Source organism: Mizuhopecten yessoensis, unplaced genomic scaffold, assembly GCF_002113885.1.
Source record: "Mizuhopecten yessoensis strain PY_sf001 unplaced genomic scaffold, ASM211388v2 scaffold4001, whole genome shotgun sequence".
Taxonomy (NCBI): domain Eukaryota; kingdom Metazoa; phylum Mollusca; class Bivalvia; order Pectinida; family Pectinidae; genus Mizuhopecten; species Mizuhopecten yessoensis.
This window is the reverse complement of record NW_018405326.1, coordinates 267,807-284,756: the sequence shown is the minus strand read 5'-3', so window position 1 is coordinate 284,756 and position 16,950 is coordinate 267,807. Positions and strand designations below refer to the sequence as shown.

Below are 16,950 nucleotides of genomic sequence, written 5' to 3'. Positions count from 1 at the left end.
TGCACAACACAAATAAGGCAATGTTAGTGATATGATAAAAGCAGCAAAGGCAAAAAATGAAATTTGTACCACATGACGAGGTCGTATTACGCGGGTATTTCGTAACCGGAAGTGCACACAAATTTAGTGGACACCGGTATATTTGGCAAATGTGTTCCGAAACGGGTCAAAAACATATGGCTAAAATGGAGCGTAGGGGAAGTTTGATAATAATCTTAATATTGCCTTAGTTTGGGGTGAAAAATATTGGAATACAAGAATGAAATATAAAAAAATCGAGCTGAGATGTCATGTAAACAAACCGATCTCTCTCATTATTAGTCCGAATTATTCTGACGTTTTATCGACTTTTTTCATATCGGTCTATCGTCGATTAACGTCAGAACTCCGACCCTCTATAATATGCGGGAAATATGCGACCCGCGCCCGGAGCGCACTTCAAACTGATATTTTAGAAACAAATCGTCACTTTCACACACATGTCGCACATGGATCGAAAGATCTATTCTTTATGTACTAGGTGGTATCAATAACATGTTTCAAAGATCATTACGAAAAGTATTTTCCAACGTTTTCTATACCAACCCATGTTTTTAATGGAAATTAGGCCATGAGCAATGTCACATGACTTGACGAGATCTCGCGTTACCGAAGGTATATCCCAACGTTATGACGTAGGCCGGCGAGATTTTAGTCACGTGGCATTAGAAGGCGGGGCTATCAAAAAACTAGAGTAAAACAGAGTAAGTTTGAAAAAATATGTTTTTAGTGATTGTATTGGTTGTTTGAGGCATGTAATTTATGTTCATCTTGTGCATAAAGAATAGATCTTTCGATCCATGTGCGACATGTGTGTGAAAGTGACGATTTGTTTCTAAAATATCAGTTTGAAGTGCGCTCCGGGCATGGGTCGCATATTTCCCGCATATTATAGAGGGCCGGAGTTCTGACGTTAATCGACGACAGACCGATATGAAAAAAGTCGATAAAACGTCAGAATAATTCGGACTATCTCATTATATACTACCACGGAATTAGATTGTTATCTAAGTCCGTGATACTACTGTTAATTTATTAATGTACGTATTGTTTGCCATGTATTAACGGCTACGTACCTTAGCCGTGTGATATGTAATAAACGTTAGTTAACTTTGAAACAAGGTGTTGATTGATTTATAACTCGGATGCTCCTCCACATCTGACGGACTTGTGTCTGACTGTACAGACGGACGCAGCGGGATGTTCTTGGAGAATGCCGCAGGTCAGTTTGTCGGTAGTTTGGGGGAAAAAAATAATTACTATACGATCACTTGCATCTACCGACACTGGACGTGCTATTACACATATAATAACAAATACGTCTATGAATTTACTGGTTTGATTCTATTATTTTCAGTTATTTTAATGCTGAGGGGAGGTTTTCAGTATTTTTTTATCAACCTTTGACTTTGTCTCCTGATGCGCGGACTAATGCCAATGTTTGTATCGATCAGAGACGTTTGGTGGCCCATCTTCTAAAACTATGGATCGACACCTAACAAGCCGGCTTACTGCCCTTTATACTTATTTCCTGTAATGTCACGCCATATAAAAAATAGTTCGTCAAATATAAGATTATTCAGCTAAAATACTTCAATATATAATTATTAAGCTAATATAATATTAAATCATACGATATGTTCTGTTTTTAGTGGCAATTCACTTATCTCTATTCAATTAATTAAAAGAAAAATGCAAACTCGTATGACAGCGCAATAATATGACCGACGTACTATTTTTTTATAGAAACAGAAGAGAATCGAAACTGATCACACAAAAACATGAGATTGACGTTCGACAACAGAGACAGCAGCGCTTTCCGCTGTTGCCTATGTTGCCATGTTAGGACAGGAACTGTTCTCCTTGGCGTCTGGCATTTGGTAAGATATAGTAAATACCAACCGACAAAAAGACACAAAAATCTTGTCTTACTCATTGTGCATGTGTTGACGATCTTCTGTTGATGACGAAACCGAAATATTCGTGGGTAACGTTACTGATTCATTAGTTAGGTAAAAATAGCGAATCCGTCAAATTCAACGTTTAAGTGTATAAAAAAAAAGTAATGATGTAGATCTAGTCTGATAAATGATCTTATCTGAGTCTGTGTGTCTACCTATAGTCACTTTGACTTTGTGAGTTCTTGAGAAACGAACGTGAGGTATTACGCAAGGAAGGAAATTGGGACGTTTCGGCATTAATAGCACAGGTTCTAGCCTCATCTGTTAATACATATATAACATTATATTATAGGTGTATTGATAGTCTAATGATAGACGAGGCTAGTACCTGTGCCCATAAGTTTCGGTATCAAAATATATAACACAGTTATATGGTTTTGGTCATGGTAGTCGATTCCACGTCCTCACTGCAGTTGGAAAGAATGAATGTCAGTACGTCTGCGTTCTGGATGTAGGTTGGACATACCGGTTGTCGTGTCCTCTGGGTTTTGCAGGCAGAAAGTATGGTTCTGGGCGGATGTCGATAGGGCTGTGGACGTTTTTATACAGCATCACCTGCTGGGCCTAAATTCTTCGCTCCTGCAGGGTGTGCCAGCCGAGTGTCTGCAGCATGGTTGTGACACTGCTGTATTTGCTGAAATCCCCTGTAGCATACCTGGCTGCCTTTCGCTGGACCTGTTCTAGCTTGCTGATGTTGGAATGAGTATGTCGACTCCAGATGACCGATCCATACTCGATGATGGGGCGTACCAAGGTGGTGTAGCAGGCCGCCTTCGAATCAGCTGGTCATTTCTTCAGTGTCCTCTGCACAAAAGAGTTGGTGGAAATAGCTTTCTTGCTGGCAGCTTAAATATGTTTGTTCCAAGAGAGGTTATTTTGGAGGTGGATTCCTAGATACTTGGCTTTCGGGACTGTCTCTAAATCTTGACCGTGGATGGAGTAGGTTGTGACCAAGGGATTCCTCTTTCTGGTTATCCGGATGGCTTCACATTTCTCCGGGTTGAAGCTCATCTGCAGGGTTCTCCCCAGAATTTTTTTAAGCTGATATGTTTCTTTTGCAGCGAACATTCAAGACGGACACGCTAATATAATACCTTATAATACCTTATCAAACCTTGGGGGTGGGGGGTAATATTATGTTTAAAAAGTTACTTTTCTTTACCAATTTTCTTTTGGTGAACATTAAAACCAAGGAAATAAATAAGTGTTTCTTATGTCTGAATTTTCAGCAATATTATTGTTTTTAATATTCTAAAAAAAAAACAATTTCTAGAAAGGTGTATGAGTTTTGTACATTGAATAATAGATATGACATTTGTGACATTTGTCTCTTATCTTTACATTTGTATCCCTTACTTAATCCCCATTAAAAATAATTTAAAGAAGAAATATTTAAAAGCTGTTTGTGCTATAGGGGGAAACACTCACATGAAAACGTTTATATCATAGTTCTTATTATTGTAAAAGAAAATGTTTTAATAAAATGTACAGTGTTTTTATTTCCTCCAAAACTGTATTAAATACTGCTGTCAATAAATGTGATCAAAGATTAAAACAGCATTTGTATTTGAGCTCTTCTTCATTAATAAAAACAAATCAGGATTTTCATTCCCCTTTCCGGTTTGTACTTTACTCAATCCAAGATGGCGACCATCACCAACTCAATACACACGCTATTTCAGCGTTGTCAAATGCAATCATATGTGAGTAAATTAATTTATAATAGATGTAATAAGTGTTTGTTTTGTTAATCCAACAGTAGGTACCTCAATTAATCACCTATTGACCATGCTAAAAGGATCCGGTGGTAATTGCTTTAGGCTCCAGTGAGCACGCTTGCCGGACACCTGTGGGCTTGTCGTCCGGTCCCCCTCCCCACTAATTACAGNGACTTGGGTCAGCCGTGTGATTTAATCAGTGTCAATTTCTTGTGTAAAAAGACCACCTTCAGTACAAATAACAAGGTGATACGGTTCACAGTCTAAGGTGATACGGGTCAATTAAGCTGATACGGCAGGGAGGATTTCAAACTGAAGCTGATACGGAGCCGTATCAGCTTAATGGCCTGGGGAGAACCCTGATCTGCCATCTATCCTCCCATTCCTGTAGTCTGTCAGGTCTTGTTGTAGTTGTGCAGAGTCACGAGTGGAAATAACTCTGTACAACAAGCAGTCATCAGCGAACAAGCGAGGAGTGGATGTTACACACAAGGGGAGATCATTGTTGAAGACCAGGAATAGTAGTGGATGTTACACACAAGGGGAGATCATTGATGAAGACCAGGACTAGTAGAGGTCCGAGGACAGTTCCTTGAGGGACTCCTGATGTTACTGGAGATGTTGATGACTGTTGGCCCTCAAGGATAACCTTCTGAGTACGGTTGGATAGGAAGCTTTCAATCCACTTGAGCGTGTTCCATCGGATACCATAGTTAATATTGATTTTTTCATAATCTTTTTATTAGGATATTCAGTTCTGTACTGTCTACAGAAGATTAGATCCTTAGATCTTATAAAATTTCATGGTCTAATTGCCAGTAGAAAACTACTACTATTCACTTAAGTTATGGTAGTTTACGTATTGTGAAAAGATACGTCTTGGTAAGTCTTGCATCTGTATAAGTAAAATTAACTTAATAGAATCACCGACCAACACTTCTTTGGGAACCAGTTCAACCTTAGCTGTATATCACTTTTGTCTTTACACTGTTGGTTAGCCATTGTGTTGAAGAAATGCATTCGTTTCAATATTTCTATTATGATAGAGTTGCTTCAATACTTGTAATAAAAGATGTAACAAATGAAATATCATACAAGCATATATCGTACATGTATGTAGGCATAATAAAAGGTAAAGAAAACAACAGGGTATTGAGAATTTGTTTTCATCATTTACTGATGGTACAGTCATAATCAGATACATGTTGAAGTGATTAGGAAGTAAGATGGAGTTGCGCCCTATATTGCTTGCATGTATTATGTCACTGCCCAAGTCCCTTGTCAACTTCGGGAAGTAGAACACAGGATGTCAATGCAGTTCTATGAATCTGGTTGAATTACAGTGCTTACATTTATATAAATAAATAAATATACATACAACATTAACATTTACATATATATATAGGTCTTATTTGATGGTATTACTTAATGAGGCATAAAATAGAAGAGAATGACTGTAGAGAAAAACTTTACTGCTTTTCATTTTAGAAATTGAATGGTATTATTATTAGCTCACCTGGCCGAAGTTTGAGAATGAAAATGACCTTGACCTACTTTCAAGGTCACAGGGGTCAAATATGTCAAACACTTTAAACAACTACTTCTGAAGAACGAAAAGGTATAGAACCTTCATATTTGGCTGTTGGCTTCATGAGATAGAGCCAGACAAAGTTTGAGAATGAAAATGACCTTGACGTACTTTCAAGGTCACAGCTGTCAATTATGTCAAAACACTTTAAACAACTTCTTCTGAAGAACGAAAAGGTATATAACCTTCATATTTGGCTGTTGGCTTAATGAGATAGAGCCGGACGAAGTTTGAGAATTAAAATTACCTTGACCTACTTTCAAGGTCAAATGTGTCAAACTCTTCAAACGACTTCTTCTGAAAAACTGAAAGGTATAAAATCTTCATATTTGGCTTATGGCTTCCTGGGATGGACGACTTCTTCTGAAGAATTACAAGGTAAAGAATCTTCATATTTCACTGTTGGCTTCCTTGGATGGGGCCCAATAAAGTTTGAGAATGAAATTGACCTTGACTTACTTTCAAGGTCACAGCAGTCAAATATGTAAAAACTCTTTAAACAACTTCTTCTGAAGAACTGAAAGGTATAGAATCTTTATATTTGGCTGTTGGCTTCCTAAGATAGATCCCGACAAAGTTTGAGAATGAAAATTACCTTGACCTTCTTTCAAGGTCACAGATTTCAAATATGTCAAAAACATCAAACTGCTTCTGATGAATAATCAAAAGCATAAAATTATAATATTTGGCTCCCCAAAATTTGCGAATGAAAATGACCTCAACCTTCCTTAAAGGACAGAAATCAACAGCATTTTAAAGGATTTGTTCTTAAGAACCAAATGGAATGGATTCATAAAATTTGGCTGGTAGCTTTTTGGGATAGAGCTAACAAAGTATGAGAAGGAAACTGACATTGACCTACTTAAAAGGTCACCGGGAAAAATATGTCAATTAACTTCTGAAGATGAACCAAAAAGCATAAAATCTTCTAATAATATTTGGCTGGTAGTTTCAACAGATGGAGCCGACAAAGTTTGCGAGGGAAATATTTGTAGCGCAATATGATACTGAATGAGAATATTTTGCTATGACTGCTTAAATATTCAGTTGAGCGATACGGGCCCTCTGTGCCTCTTGTTATAATTAATGTATCGGTGATCTATTTGGAGTCAGCTGCAGCTTTTCCTCTCAGTTTGATGGCCACGGGAATAGCATCAACTTGAACACTAGACAAGTTGATGCTTGTGTACAGCTTCACTTTCAGTGTCTTGTGATGTCTATTGCCGAGAAGAGATGCATTTGTTGTAAATTGAGCAAAAAATATGCCTTTTGGCTTAGGAATAAAAACACACAGAAAAAAATGATTTGTTCCAAAAACCTAAGCTGAACACTAAATGAAACAAAAATACAAGTGTATACATACAGTGAACATGCTGTAATTGAATGTGTTCCCAATTTTTGATTTGTTTCTCTTTTTCAGCTTGCCAATTTGATGGTAGTGACTTTCCTGGTATACTCATCAATCAACCCAGATGTCCTGAGACCTACGCTGCAAAAGTGCAACATAGGAAACCAGAATGGTGGCTTTGAGTTGGTGGCTTTCGACAATGGCAGTGGCTTCAAAGTGGCCGAGGCTCAGCCATACACATATGAGGTGGATCCTTACATCAACCGGATGACCAGGGGTAAGCATGCAGGGTCTATTACATAGTTGATAATTGTAGAAAACATTTCCATCCAGTGCAATGCTTTGTCATGAATCAAATTTTGTTTAAAATGAAAATGAAAATCAACAAACTTGCAATAAAATGTGGGTGTTTTCTTTACATACTATTTCATAGCTGTTATATTATTTTTCAATCATTTTCAAACCTTCTCTTGTGTTTTTCACTGTAATATACAACCAAGTATTGATTATATCTATTCTACCACATCAAAATTTAATAGAATGTTCTTTCAGGTTTACCTAGTAAGTACCTATAACTATATATTTGGCAACATGGCGTTGATGTTCTTTTGCCTGTACAAATATTTGTCACATGATGCCTAATTTTCATTCCACCAATAAGCCCTATATATGTTACTGATGTTAGATATGCTGCAGACAATAGTCCTATTCTGGCAGTTTCACATGAAAGTATTGTTGAAATGACAAGATGTATGTACATGTATGTGATATATTCAGGGGAGGCTGCTAGAAGAGTGTTTAACCTGCATAGACTATTGCCAAATAATGCATGTACGTACATGATGATAATTACTAACCAATGAGAAGTGTTGTTACATTATCTCCTTCATGGTATAATTAATGATCCATGTCACCCACTTTGTTGTAGAGGATCTGTGTGTGGGGTTTGCCATTACACTATGTACACTGTGCGTTACTCTCTTCCTGCTGTACGGCACAATCAGAGTGAGTGCTTTTTTCACATGCATCTTCACTGTCACATACAAGTCTGTGATCGCAAGTCTTTACATGAACGTAGCATTGAAATTTTGTAAAGAGTTAGCCTCATAGCCATAACTATCACATATGCATTCTATTGTCAGAGTATGAACAAGTTACCTTGTGTAAAAATCAAAAGGTGCAAGTAAAAATGTATCGATTTCAATGAGATAAAAAGTATATATTCACTAAAATTATGTTTTGATTCATAAGTCGGAAATTTCTTGATTGAAGCTCTCTATTATATTACATGACTTTTGTATTTACAATTGTAGAACCGCCCAGGATACCTGTTGCCGTTTTTCTGTCTCCAAGTGTTTGATTTCTGCTTGTCCTGTCTTACTGTGGTTGGATATTTCTCGTATGCTCCAAACTTCAAAGTCTGGCTCAAAGAGCAGGGACTGGTGAGTAAATTCAACTTGTGTTATTTTTACTTTGGCACAAAATTCAAACAAAATTCATTCAATCCTGCATATTATTCTAGAATTCTTCTTTTTGGGGGTATGCAAACCGATTTATTTTACATTGGAATCAGACAATTGATATAACGTAATGATTAAATAAAAGTAAAGTAACAATATATGAAATTATGTAGATAACAACATAATTGGCCCTATTATCTCTTGATCTGTCAGTAGTACACCTGTAAATAAAGGTTCAATTGTTGCTGTTGTCTCCCTACAGTCATGTATGCCCGGTCTGGACAGTGTGGCCAACATCCAGGGAGACTCTCTGATGTTGCTCTGTCTCCTCTTCCTTGTCCTTTTCCTTTCTCTGAAGGTGAGTATTAAAAGAGATCATTTCAATTTGCTGCAAAACTTGTAATGAATGGCTACAAAATACACAACTTATTTGACTCTTTAATTTACTCAAACAGATAATTTGGTTTCCTAAGAACAACTTAAAAATTGGGATTACCTGGAACTTCTGTCCTGGACCTGAACAATTTGCTGTATATATCGGCCATAAAATATAGTAATACCATGCTTATATTATCTGTCTGATCTTATAAGTGTATTGTGTGGACGTGTACATCCATGCAATGAATGAGAACTGTCTGTTCATTTGACATCGCGGATGGTATGGGTTTACTATATGTTCATTTGACATCAGGTTTCACATATAGTTGAATTCTGGACTCCTGCTTTTCCTGTGTCTCAGCGATGGGGACGGGACCATCAACATTTTGAAAACGATTTTATGGTATCATAACCATTTGTATATGATATATGTTTGCTATCTGTCATCTTGAGAGAACAAACAAATTTGATACTGCATTTTGGTTAGATCATGTGTCTCTGAGGTATGATCACCAGAAAGTACAGTTAATTCATAAAATTCAACAAAGTGCATTTAACTGTTTTTCCTTCCAGGCGTACTTGATCGGCATGGTGTGGGCATGCTATAAGTACCTCCAGATGAGACTGATCAGCCGTTCCTCAGTACGCGAGTACTCCATTGATCCTGACACCGAGGTATGGGGAAACAACAAGGTAGACAGCTCATGTATTAAGCTTGCTGCATGCAAGTCTTTTAGCCTGAACATCCTCATAGCATCACAGTTACACCATGGCCTAAACAATTGTTTCATCCAACAAGACAAAAAGCTGGGGAATTGGGGTCCTTAGTTCAACCATTGAAAATTGCAAATTTGCTCTTTGTTTATTGTAATTTGCTTTAATTATGCTAGATATGTGCAGTGAAATTGTTCAAGTTGTGTCCCAGGAGGCCTTGTTTTGTGGGGAATATGCTATCTTTTCTTAAAGAGGTACAGAGTAAGAATATGTGTAGCAGGTTCCCTGGGATCCTCATTTCTAAAGATAATTTGTCGCGGTGTGAAAATCATAGTGTCTGTGTTTGGTAATATTTATGAAATTTTACATTAGTCATGGTAATTTAAGATGGAACTGGAACTGTGATATCATGAAGATGGCTGTAATCTAACATAAGCATGGAAATGAAGTATTACATTCATAACTTTGAAAGTGTTTGCTGTGACTAATATCTATTTACTACTTCATAGCATGGGTATATTGACATTGACCTTAGTTCTGATACTTTAAAGGTCAAATGCTGTTCTTTGATTATGCATAATCAGTTTCTATTAACAACATTATATGTCAACTTTTAGTATTTTTCTGTGATCTGCAGTTGTTCTCCATACAAATACTGAAATTTAATTAAATGCCTTGATCCAACGACATCTAATAACAACTCTCAGATCCACTGCTGGGGTCGGCTCTCCACCCATCTGTCTGATAGCTATATATAGCCTGTGCTAAAATATCAAATTATTAAAATAATGCTAATGATTGCTTTGATTCTGTGCTAAAATGTTGAATGATTAAAATAATGCTAATAATGGATTTTATTTGTCTGTGGCTTAAATGTATTCCAGAATGACAGACACTTGAGGCATAATGAAAAATTGTGGATTTATGTATTAAATAAATTGGGATCAAATAAATTTTTGTGTGTTAGGCGGTAACTGCTGTGATTGGAATGACAGTTTTACCCAGTTGGAATAAACCTGGTATATTCAGTAAGAAAGTTGAAGTATTCCTATGTTATTTTCCAGATGCTCCTTCCCCCAAAGTATGAGGAGGCTATCAAGATGCCTGTGGACCAGAGTCCTCCTCCTCCTCCTTACACTTCGGCCTAATAACGCCCATTATAGATCACGTCCAGTACGAGAGACCTGGGCTGAGCTAGATCATGGATCTATGTGATCAAACAGGATCCTCAATACCATAAACCAGCTATATGTGATGTGAAACACATGGATACAAATCTTTTATTTATTATGTGGCTTGGAAAGGAAACTTTTGACAGAGAATTTGATCTCAAAAAACATCTAATTGTAAAGCTACTGTATTCTGGTTATGGGTTCTTTGTTGTAATAGAGAGACGAGGTGGATCACCTATTTTAACTTTTTTGTGTCATGCATTCATAATCAGTGTTTAAATACATATTTGCCATTGAATATTGACAGTGTTACACAAATTTTGATATATAAATTTAGTGTCAAAAAATGTAAAGTTGGAAAATATTTGATACAAGTAATTGTACATTTATCAAAGAAACAGGATTTAAAAATCTATTTTGAAATTTGATATCTGAGGCTTGCCTATCATTTTGTACACAAAATAACAAACTAAGGATTTCTTGTGTTGAATTTATACAGGATTTATTTTTTGTACAGAATTTTTAGCCAATTTGTAAATAATTATATCTAGATGTGGGAAATGTTGCTTTAATCTTTGGTCCTTTTGAGGTTTTTCTCATTTATCGGCTTTTATCATATCACTAGTGCATCATGTTAATCAACTGGACAGTTCTCTGGAAAATCAACTTACTGAATCTCTTGTTAAAGGAGTAAAATAATCGATGGTGATGGAAAGTAAAAAAAATCTTTAGGAAACAAGTATGGATATTTGATACATTAGATTTGAATATTAGCACAGGCAAGTACATACATTTTAAATGATCTGGTAATAAGCTAAAAGGAAGTGGAATTGTTCAAATGGGGTTAAATGCTGTTAACATGTGAAAAGGAAGACAAGTTTATGAAATATCCAAAAGAAATTCTCCTGATATATTTACAATCATATTCAGAGCTTGGGCACACTGGTGTAGGTTGATTCATGCTTCATCTTCATGTCATCTAATAGCACTTATTATGCAGTACTGGTAACATATACCTTAAATTTGAAATATTCTGCGTGTCATAAATCTTTGATAGTCTACATGTTATAAACTGTCATAATAAACTGTTAAGAACTCTCATTTCTATTAATAAGTATGAAATATAACTTGTGCAACTTCTTTCTCTTGAAATGTAATACTTTGTATTTGATATAGTATACAAATATTTTTTTGCCGTTCCAGTCAATTTAAAAGGCGACACTATTTCTGTAGTAAGACAATCTTTTTAAAACATAATCCTGGTGAAAAGTGTGTATGACTCGACTAGGTCCTAAAGTCTAATAGACTGATAGAGAAGACTGTGATAATGTTTTGTGTAATACGTAAATCCAGGTCCTACGTTTGGTGTTTTGGTTCTCATGACATCAAATTTGATCATTTCTGTTGTGCACATTTTTGCCTTCATATAAAATTATTTCATTGTTATTTGTCTGTGGAAATAATAAAAAATAGTTCATAAACCTTTGTGTTTGATTAATTATTTCACTGTTATATTGCACGACGCATGATTATGCAATTCAAATTCACCTTGACAAAATGTCCAGTGCCTCAGAAATCCAAGATTGCTGGGTTATTTGAGAAATCCTAGATTTAAAGTATGGAAATAAACTCCCTTGGGATTGAACAGAATGGTTTTGAGATTAATATGGTTACTTCTTGTTAATAGGTATCGGGATTATTTTGTGTCAAAACCTATTGAATTCACAAAGAAGCAAAAAATGATTTGAAAATTTGATACAATATTTTGAATTTTAATGGATCTAGGGGCTGAGAAAAGACCCAAACCTGATAGTCCTTTCATGAAAATTCATTGATGTAATCGCCTACATTATAATGTTGTGAAAATTCTCTTGTTTTTGATCTAGCTGTTTTATGGAAATGGTGCTCCATTTACAAAACAAAGTGAAAAATGGACAGAATTTGTTGATAATTTTTCGCCTGGATTTTACAAACCTCCAAAGATACACTAACACTTATTTCTTTGATCTGGCTATTTTAATGGAGTTGCGAACCTTCTGCAAATTTCTAAGCCAAACATTGCACAACTCCAAGTTTTTAATTCATATTTTGTGAAAACTTAACATGTTCTAGGTAGTTGTGGACGGCTTATTTTTGTCTATTATCTGATTCATGTTTTACCAGGGTAATTTTTTTTTCCATTTATAAGGTATACCTACTTTCTTTTAATTCTTGACTGTTAGTAACTTGGTAAACTGGTTTGGTACCTTATTGAGTTTTATTGTAATTCATTTCAAATAATTCTATGGTTGTTATCATTGTTATGCCCCTTTTCTGCTTTTTAGCCCCCATCACAATACAGGTGGGGTATTTGGTTATAGTTTCCTTTTCTACATCCTTCTGAGGCATTGTCCAGAGCTTTTCCTACATTACCAGTGTATCACCAGATTGTACTAGTATATCTTTGGAAGGCAGAGTGTCAAGTAAAAAGAAAGGTCACTGTGACCTACATTTTGACCTTTGATCATTGTGAAAATGGCAAAACATATCTCCCACATTATTTCACCTTGAGATTGTCAAATTTGGTATACTGGCACAGGTTGGCAAGATGGAGTGCCATGTAAGCAGGTTATGGTCATAACTACATGTCTCGATGAAATGAATCGCAGTTAAATGGTGGGAGATATTGGCAACGTGTTGCAATCTTGTTTCAATGTGGAAACGGGTGGTATGACTTAGCTTTTAACATCCACTTTATTAGGTTACCTGACCATAGGTCATGGTAACCTATTGTGATAGTCTTTTGTCCGTCTTCGTGCGTTAACTTTTCCTTGTGAACACGATAACTTCAGTATATGTAAACTGAGTTTGATGAAACTTTGTATGCAGCCATATATCAATAAGATCCAGGACGAGTTTGAAAATGGGAATTATTCAACAGTAACTTACAGAATTATTGCCCTTTGTAATAATATTATTATTGGACCTTTTGAACACGATTACTTGAGTAAATGTTACCCGAGATTGATGAAACTGTGTATGCAGCCATATATCAAAAAGATCTCGGACGAGTTCGAAACTGGGAATTATTTGACAGTAACTTACAGAGTTATTGCCCTTTGTAATATTATTATTATTGGACCTTGTGAACACGATAACTTGAGGAAATGTTAACCGAGGTTGATGAAACTTTGTAGGCAGCCATATGTCAATAAGATCTCGGAGGAGTTCGAAAATGGGAATTATTCAACAGTAACTTACAGAATTATTGCCCTTTGTAATAATATTATTATTGGACCTTTTGAACACGATTACTTGAGTAAATGTTAACCGAGATTGATGAAACTGTGTATGCAGCCATATATCAATAAGATCCCGGACGAGTTCGAAACTGGGAATTATTCGACAGTAACTTACAGAGTTATTGCCCTTTGTAATATTATTATTATTCGACCTTGTGAACACGATAACTTGAGTAAATGTTAACCGAGTTTGATGAAACTTTGTAGGCAGCCATATATCAATAAGATCCCGGACGAGTTTGAAAATGGGAATTATTCGACATTAACTTACAGAGTTTTTGCCCTTTGTTATATTATTATTATTGGACCTTGTGAACATGATGACTTGAGTAAATTATAACTGAGTTTGATGAAACTTTGTATGCAGCCATATATCAAAAAGACCTCGGACGAGTTCGAAAATGGGAATTATTCGACAGTAACTTACAGAGTTATTTCCCTTTGTAATATTATTAGTATTCGACCTTGTGAACATGATAACTTGAGTAAATATTAACCGAGTTTGATGAAACTTTGTATGCAGCCATATATCAATAAGATCCCGGACGAGTTTGAAAATGGGAATTATTCGACAGTAAGTTACAGAGTTATTGCCCTTTGTAATAATATCATTATTCGACCTTGTGAACACGATTACTTGAGTAAATGTTAACCGAGTTTGATGAAACTGTGTATGCAGCCATATATCAATAAGATCCCGGAGGAGTTCGAAAATGGGAATTATTCGACAGTAACTTACAGAGTTATTGCCCTTTGTAATATTATTATTATTGGACCTTGTGAACATGATAACTTGAGTAAATATTAACCGAGTTTGATGAAACTTTGTATGCAGCCATATGCCAATAAGATCTCGGACAAGTTCGAAAATGGGAGTTATTCGACAGTAACTTACAGAGTTATTGCCCTTTGTAATAATATTATTATTCGGCCTTGTGAACATGATGACTTGAGTAAATTATAACTGAGTTTGATGAAACTTTGTATGCAGCCATATGCCAATAAGATCTCGGACAAGTTCGAAAATGGGAATTATTCGACAGTAACTTACAGAGTAATTGCCCTTTGTTATAATATTATTATTGGACCTTGTGAACACGAGAACTTGAGTAAATGTTAACCGAGTTTGATGAAACTTTGTAGGCAGCCATATCTCAATAAGATCCCAGATGAGTTTGAAAATGGGAATTATTCAACAGTAACTTACAGAGTTATTGCCCTTTGTAATATTATTATTATTCAACCTTGTGAACATGATAACTTGAGTAAATATTAACCGAGTTTGATGAAACTCTGTAGGCAGCCATATATCAAAAAGATCTCGGACGAGTTCGAAAATGGGAATTATTCGACAGTAACTTACAGAGTAATTGCCCTTTGTTATAATATTATTATTGGACCTTGTGAACACGAGAACTTGAGTAAATGTTAACCGAGTTTGATGAAACTTTGTAGGCAGCCATATCTCAATAAGATCCCAGATGAGTTTGAAAATGGGAATTATTCAACAGTAACTTACAGAGTTATTGCCCTTTGTAATAATATTATTACACTATTTTGTATTGGACCTTGTGTTCACGATAACTTGAGTAAATATCAACCAAGTTTGATGAAACTCTGTATGTAGCCTTATATAAATAAGATCTCGGATGAGTTCGAAACTGGGAATTATTGGACTGTAACTTACAGAGTTATTTCCCTTTGTAATAATATTATTATTTGACCTTGTAAACACGATAACTTGAATAAATGTTGACGGAGTTCAATGAAACTTTGTCCGGTAATTATTTGACGGTAACCTGCAGAGTTATTGCCCTTTGTCATTTTATTATTATTTGTCCCTGTGATGTTGATTGACATTACACAAGAATAGATGTAAATTCATGTGATACACCTTTTTTTTTTATTCATGACGCATTTTTGCTACTAACAAGGTTCTATTTAAATTTTGTGCCTTATTTAATAAATCATTGATTTACGCTTTTACTTGTTTCTTTTAACCAAGAACAGAAGACATACAGTTACCAAGTTTGTTCAAAACAGACCCCTTGGGTCAAAATTGGAGTCACACCCATTTATTTCAGTTATCGTGTTCACAGGGTCCAACAATAATAGAATTACCAAGGGGAATAACTATGTAAGTTATGGTCTGGTATTCAAACTCATCCAAGATCTCATTGATACAAAGCTGCATACAAAGTTTCATCAAAATCGGTTCATATTTACTGAAGTTATTGTGTTCACAAGGAAATATTAATGGACGATGCAGCAAGGTCACTCGGACCGACGAAAAGTATAAATTGGCCCCTGGATGACAGTCCTAATTTGAATCGGATGTCAGGTGACCGTTAAGGCCCATGGGCCTCTTGTTACATTTTGTCACGGAACTGATGGAGCATTATATTATCAATATTGCATAAGTATTAATTTTGAATGATTCAAAATCTGATACACCCGTCATGGCATCTGGCCTAGACATTTTCAAGATAACAGTACAGCAGTAGTTGAGAAATGAGACCAATAATAAGATAGGAATGGTGATTTTGTGAAAATGAAAACATTGTTAATGATACTTACACCATAGTGTGTTAATATCAAGTTTCATGCTTGATTAGATTTTGGTGGTCAAGGTTAAAAGGTCAAAGGTCATGGCCAAATCAGGGAGGAGGTATATTTATGTCGAGAGTTATATCCATCATATAGATATGCATCAAATTGTAACATGGATCTCGTGTAAACATTTCTATGTTGGTCAACCCTTTCAATTACAGAGTAATGTCCCTTGATGATAAGCTGGCATGAATGCACTCCCGCAGTTAAATACTTGACTATTTCCACAACTAGAAAAGAAAGCTGTAGACAACTAATCTTATAAACTTATTTCAAAGTGCCATATTACTATCCACTACATTTGAAGTTGCTGTATTAACTAGTGCATTTTAATATAGATGCATGTAGGGCTTTTATGAAATCATGATGTAGTCACTTGAAAATTGAAATATGAGCCCAATTTAAGTATATTAACATTTCACAGTGATTTTGACCTTGGACCTCTTAACTGAAGTTTATAGGCTTATAGTCTCTGGTGACCAATGTGTCTGCAAAGGACAGGTATTAATCAGATTCCAGGGCAGCCACACTTCTACAGATGTATAGGGGCAGTGATATATCTACCAAGGGATTATGAAGGTGTATGGGGGATGGGGGGGGCTAGTGTCAGAGGGATGGGGGCCTAGTGTCAGAGGGATAGGGGCTAGTGTAAGAGGGATGGGGGGCCAGTGTCAGAGGGAT

General features: G+C 35.8%; 1 protein-coding gene across 2 annotated transcripts; it reads left to right on the top strand.

The window, feature by feature from the left end:
* Positions 1-1,751: 1,751 nt before the first annotated feature.
* On the top strand, positions 1,752-11,859 carry LOC110448325 (lysosomal-associated transmembrane protein 4A-like). 2 transcript variants are annotated; one of them, XM_021494498.1, is made up of 7 exons: positions 1,752-1,919; positions 6,727-6,931; positions 7,583-7,659; positions 7,968-8,096; positions 8,377-8,472; positions 9,066-9,185; positions 10,271-11,859. In XM_021494498.1, the coding sequence occupies exons 1-7, from the start codon at positions 1,821-1,823 to the stop codon at positions 10,352-10,354; spliced, it is 810 nt and encodes a 269-aa protein (XP_021350173.1). In that variant the 5' UTR covers positions 1,752-1,820; the 3' UTR covers positions 10,355-11,859. The 2 variants fall into 2 exon arrangements, with proteins under 2 accessions (XP_021350173.1, XP_021350174.1); XM_021494499.1 differs by having other exon boundaries at positions 1,753-1,919; positions 9,066-9,167.
* Positions 11,860-16,950: the final 5,091 nt, after the last annotated feature.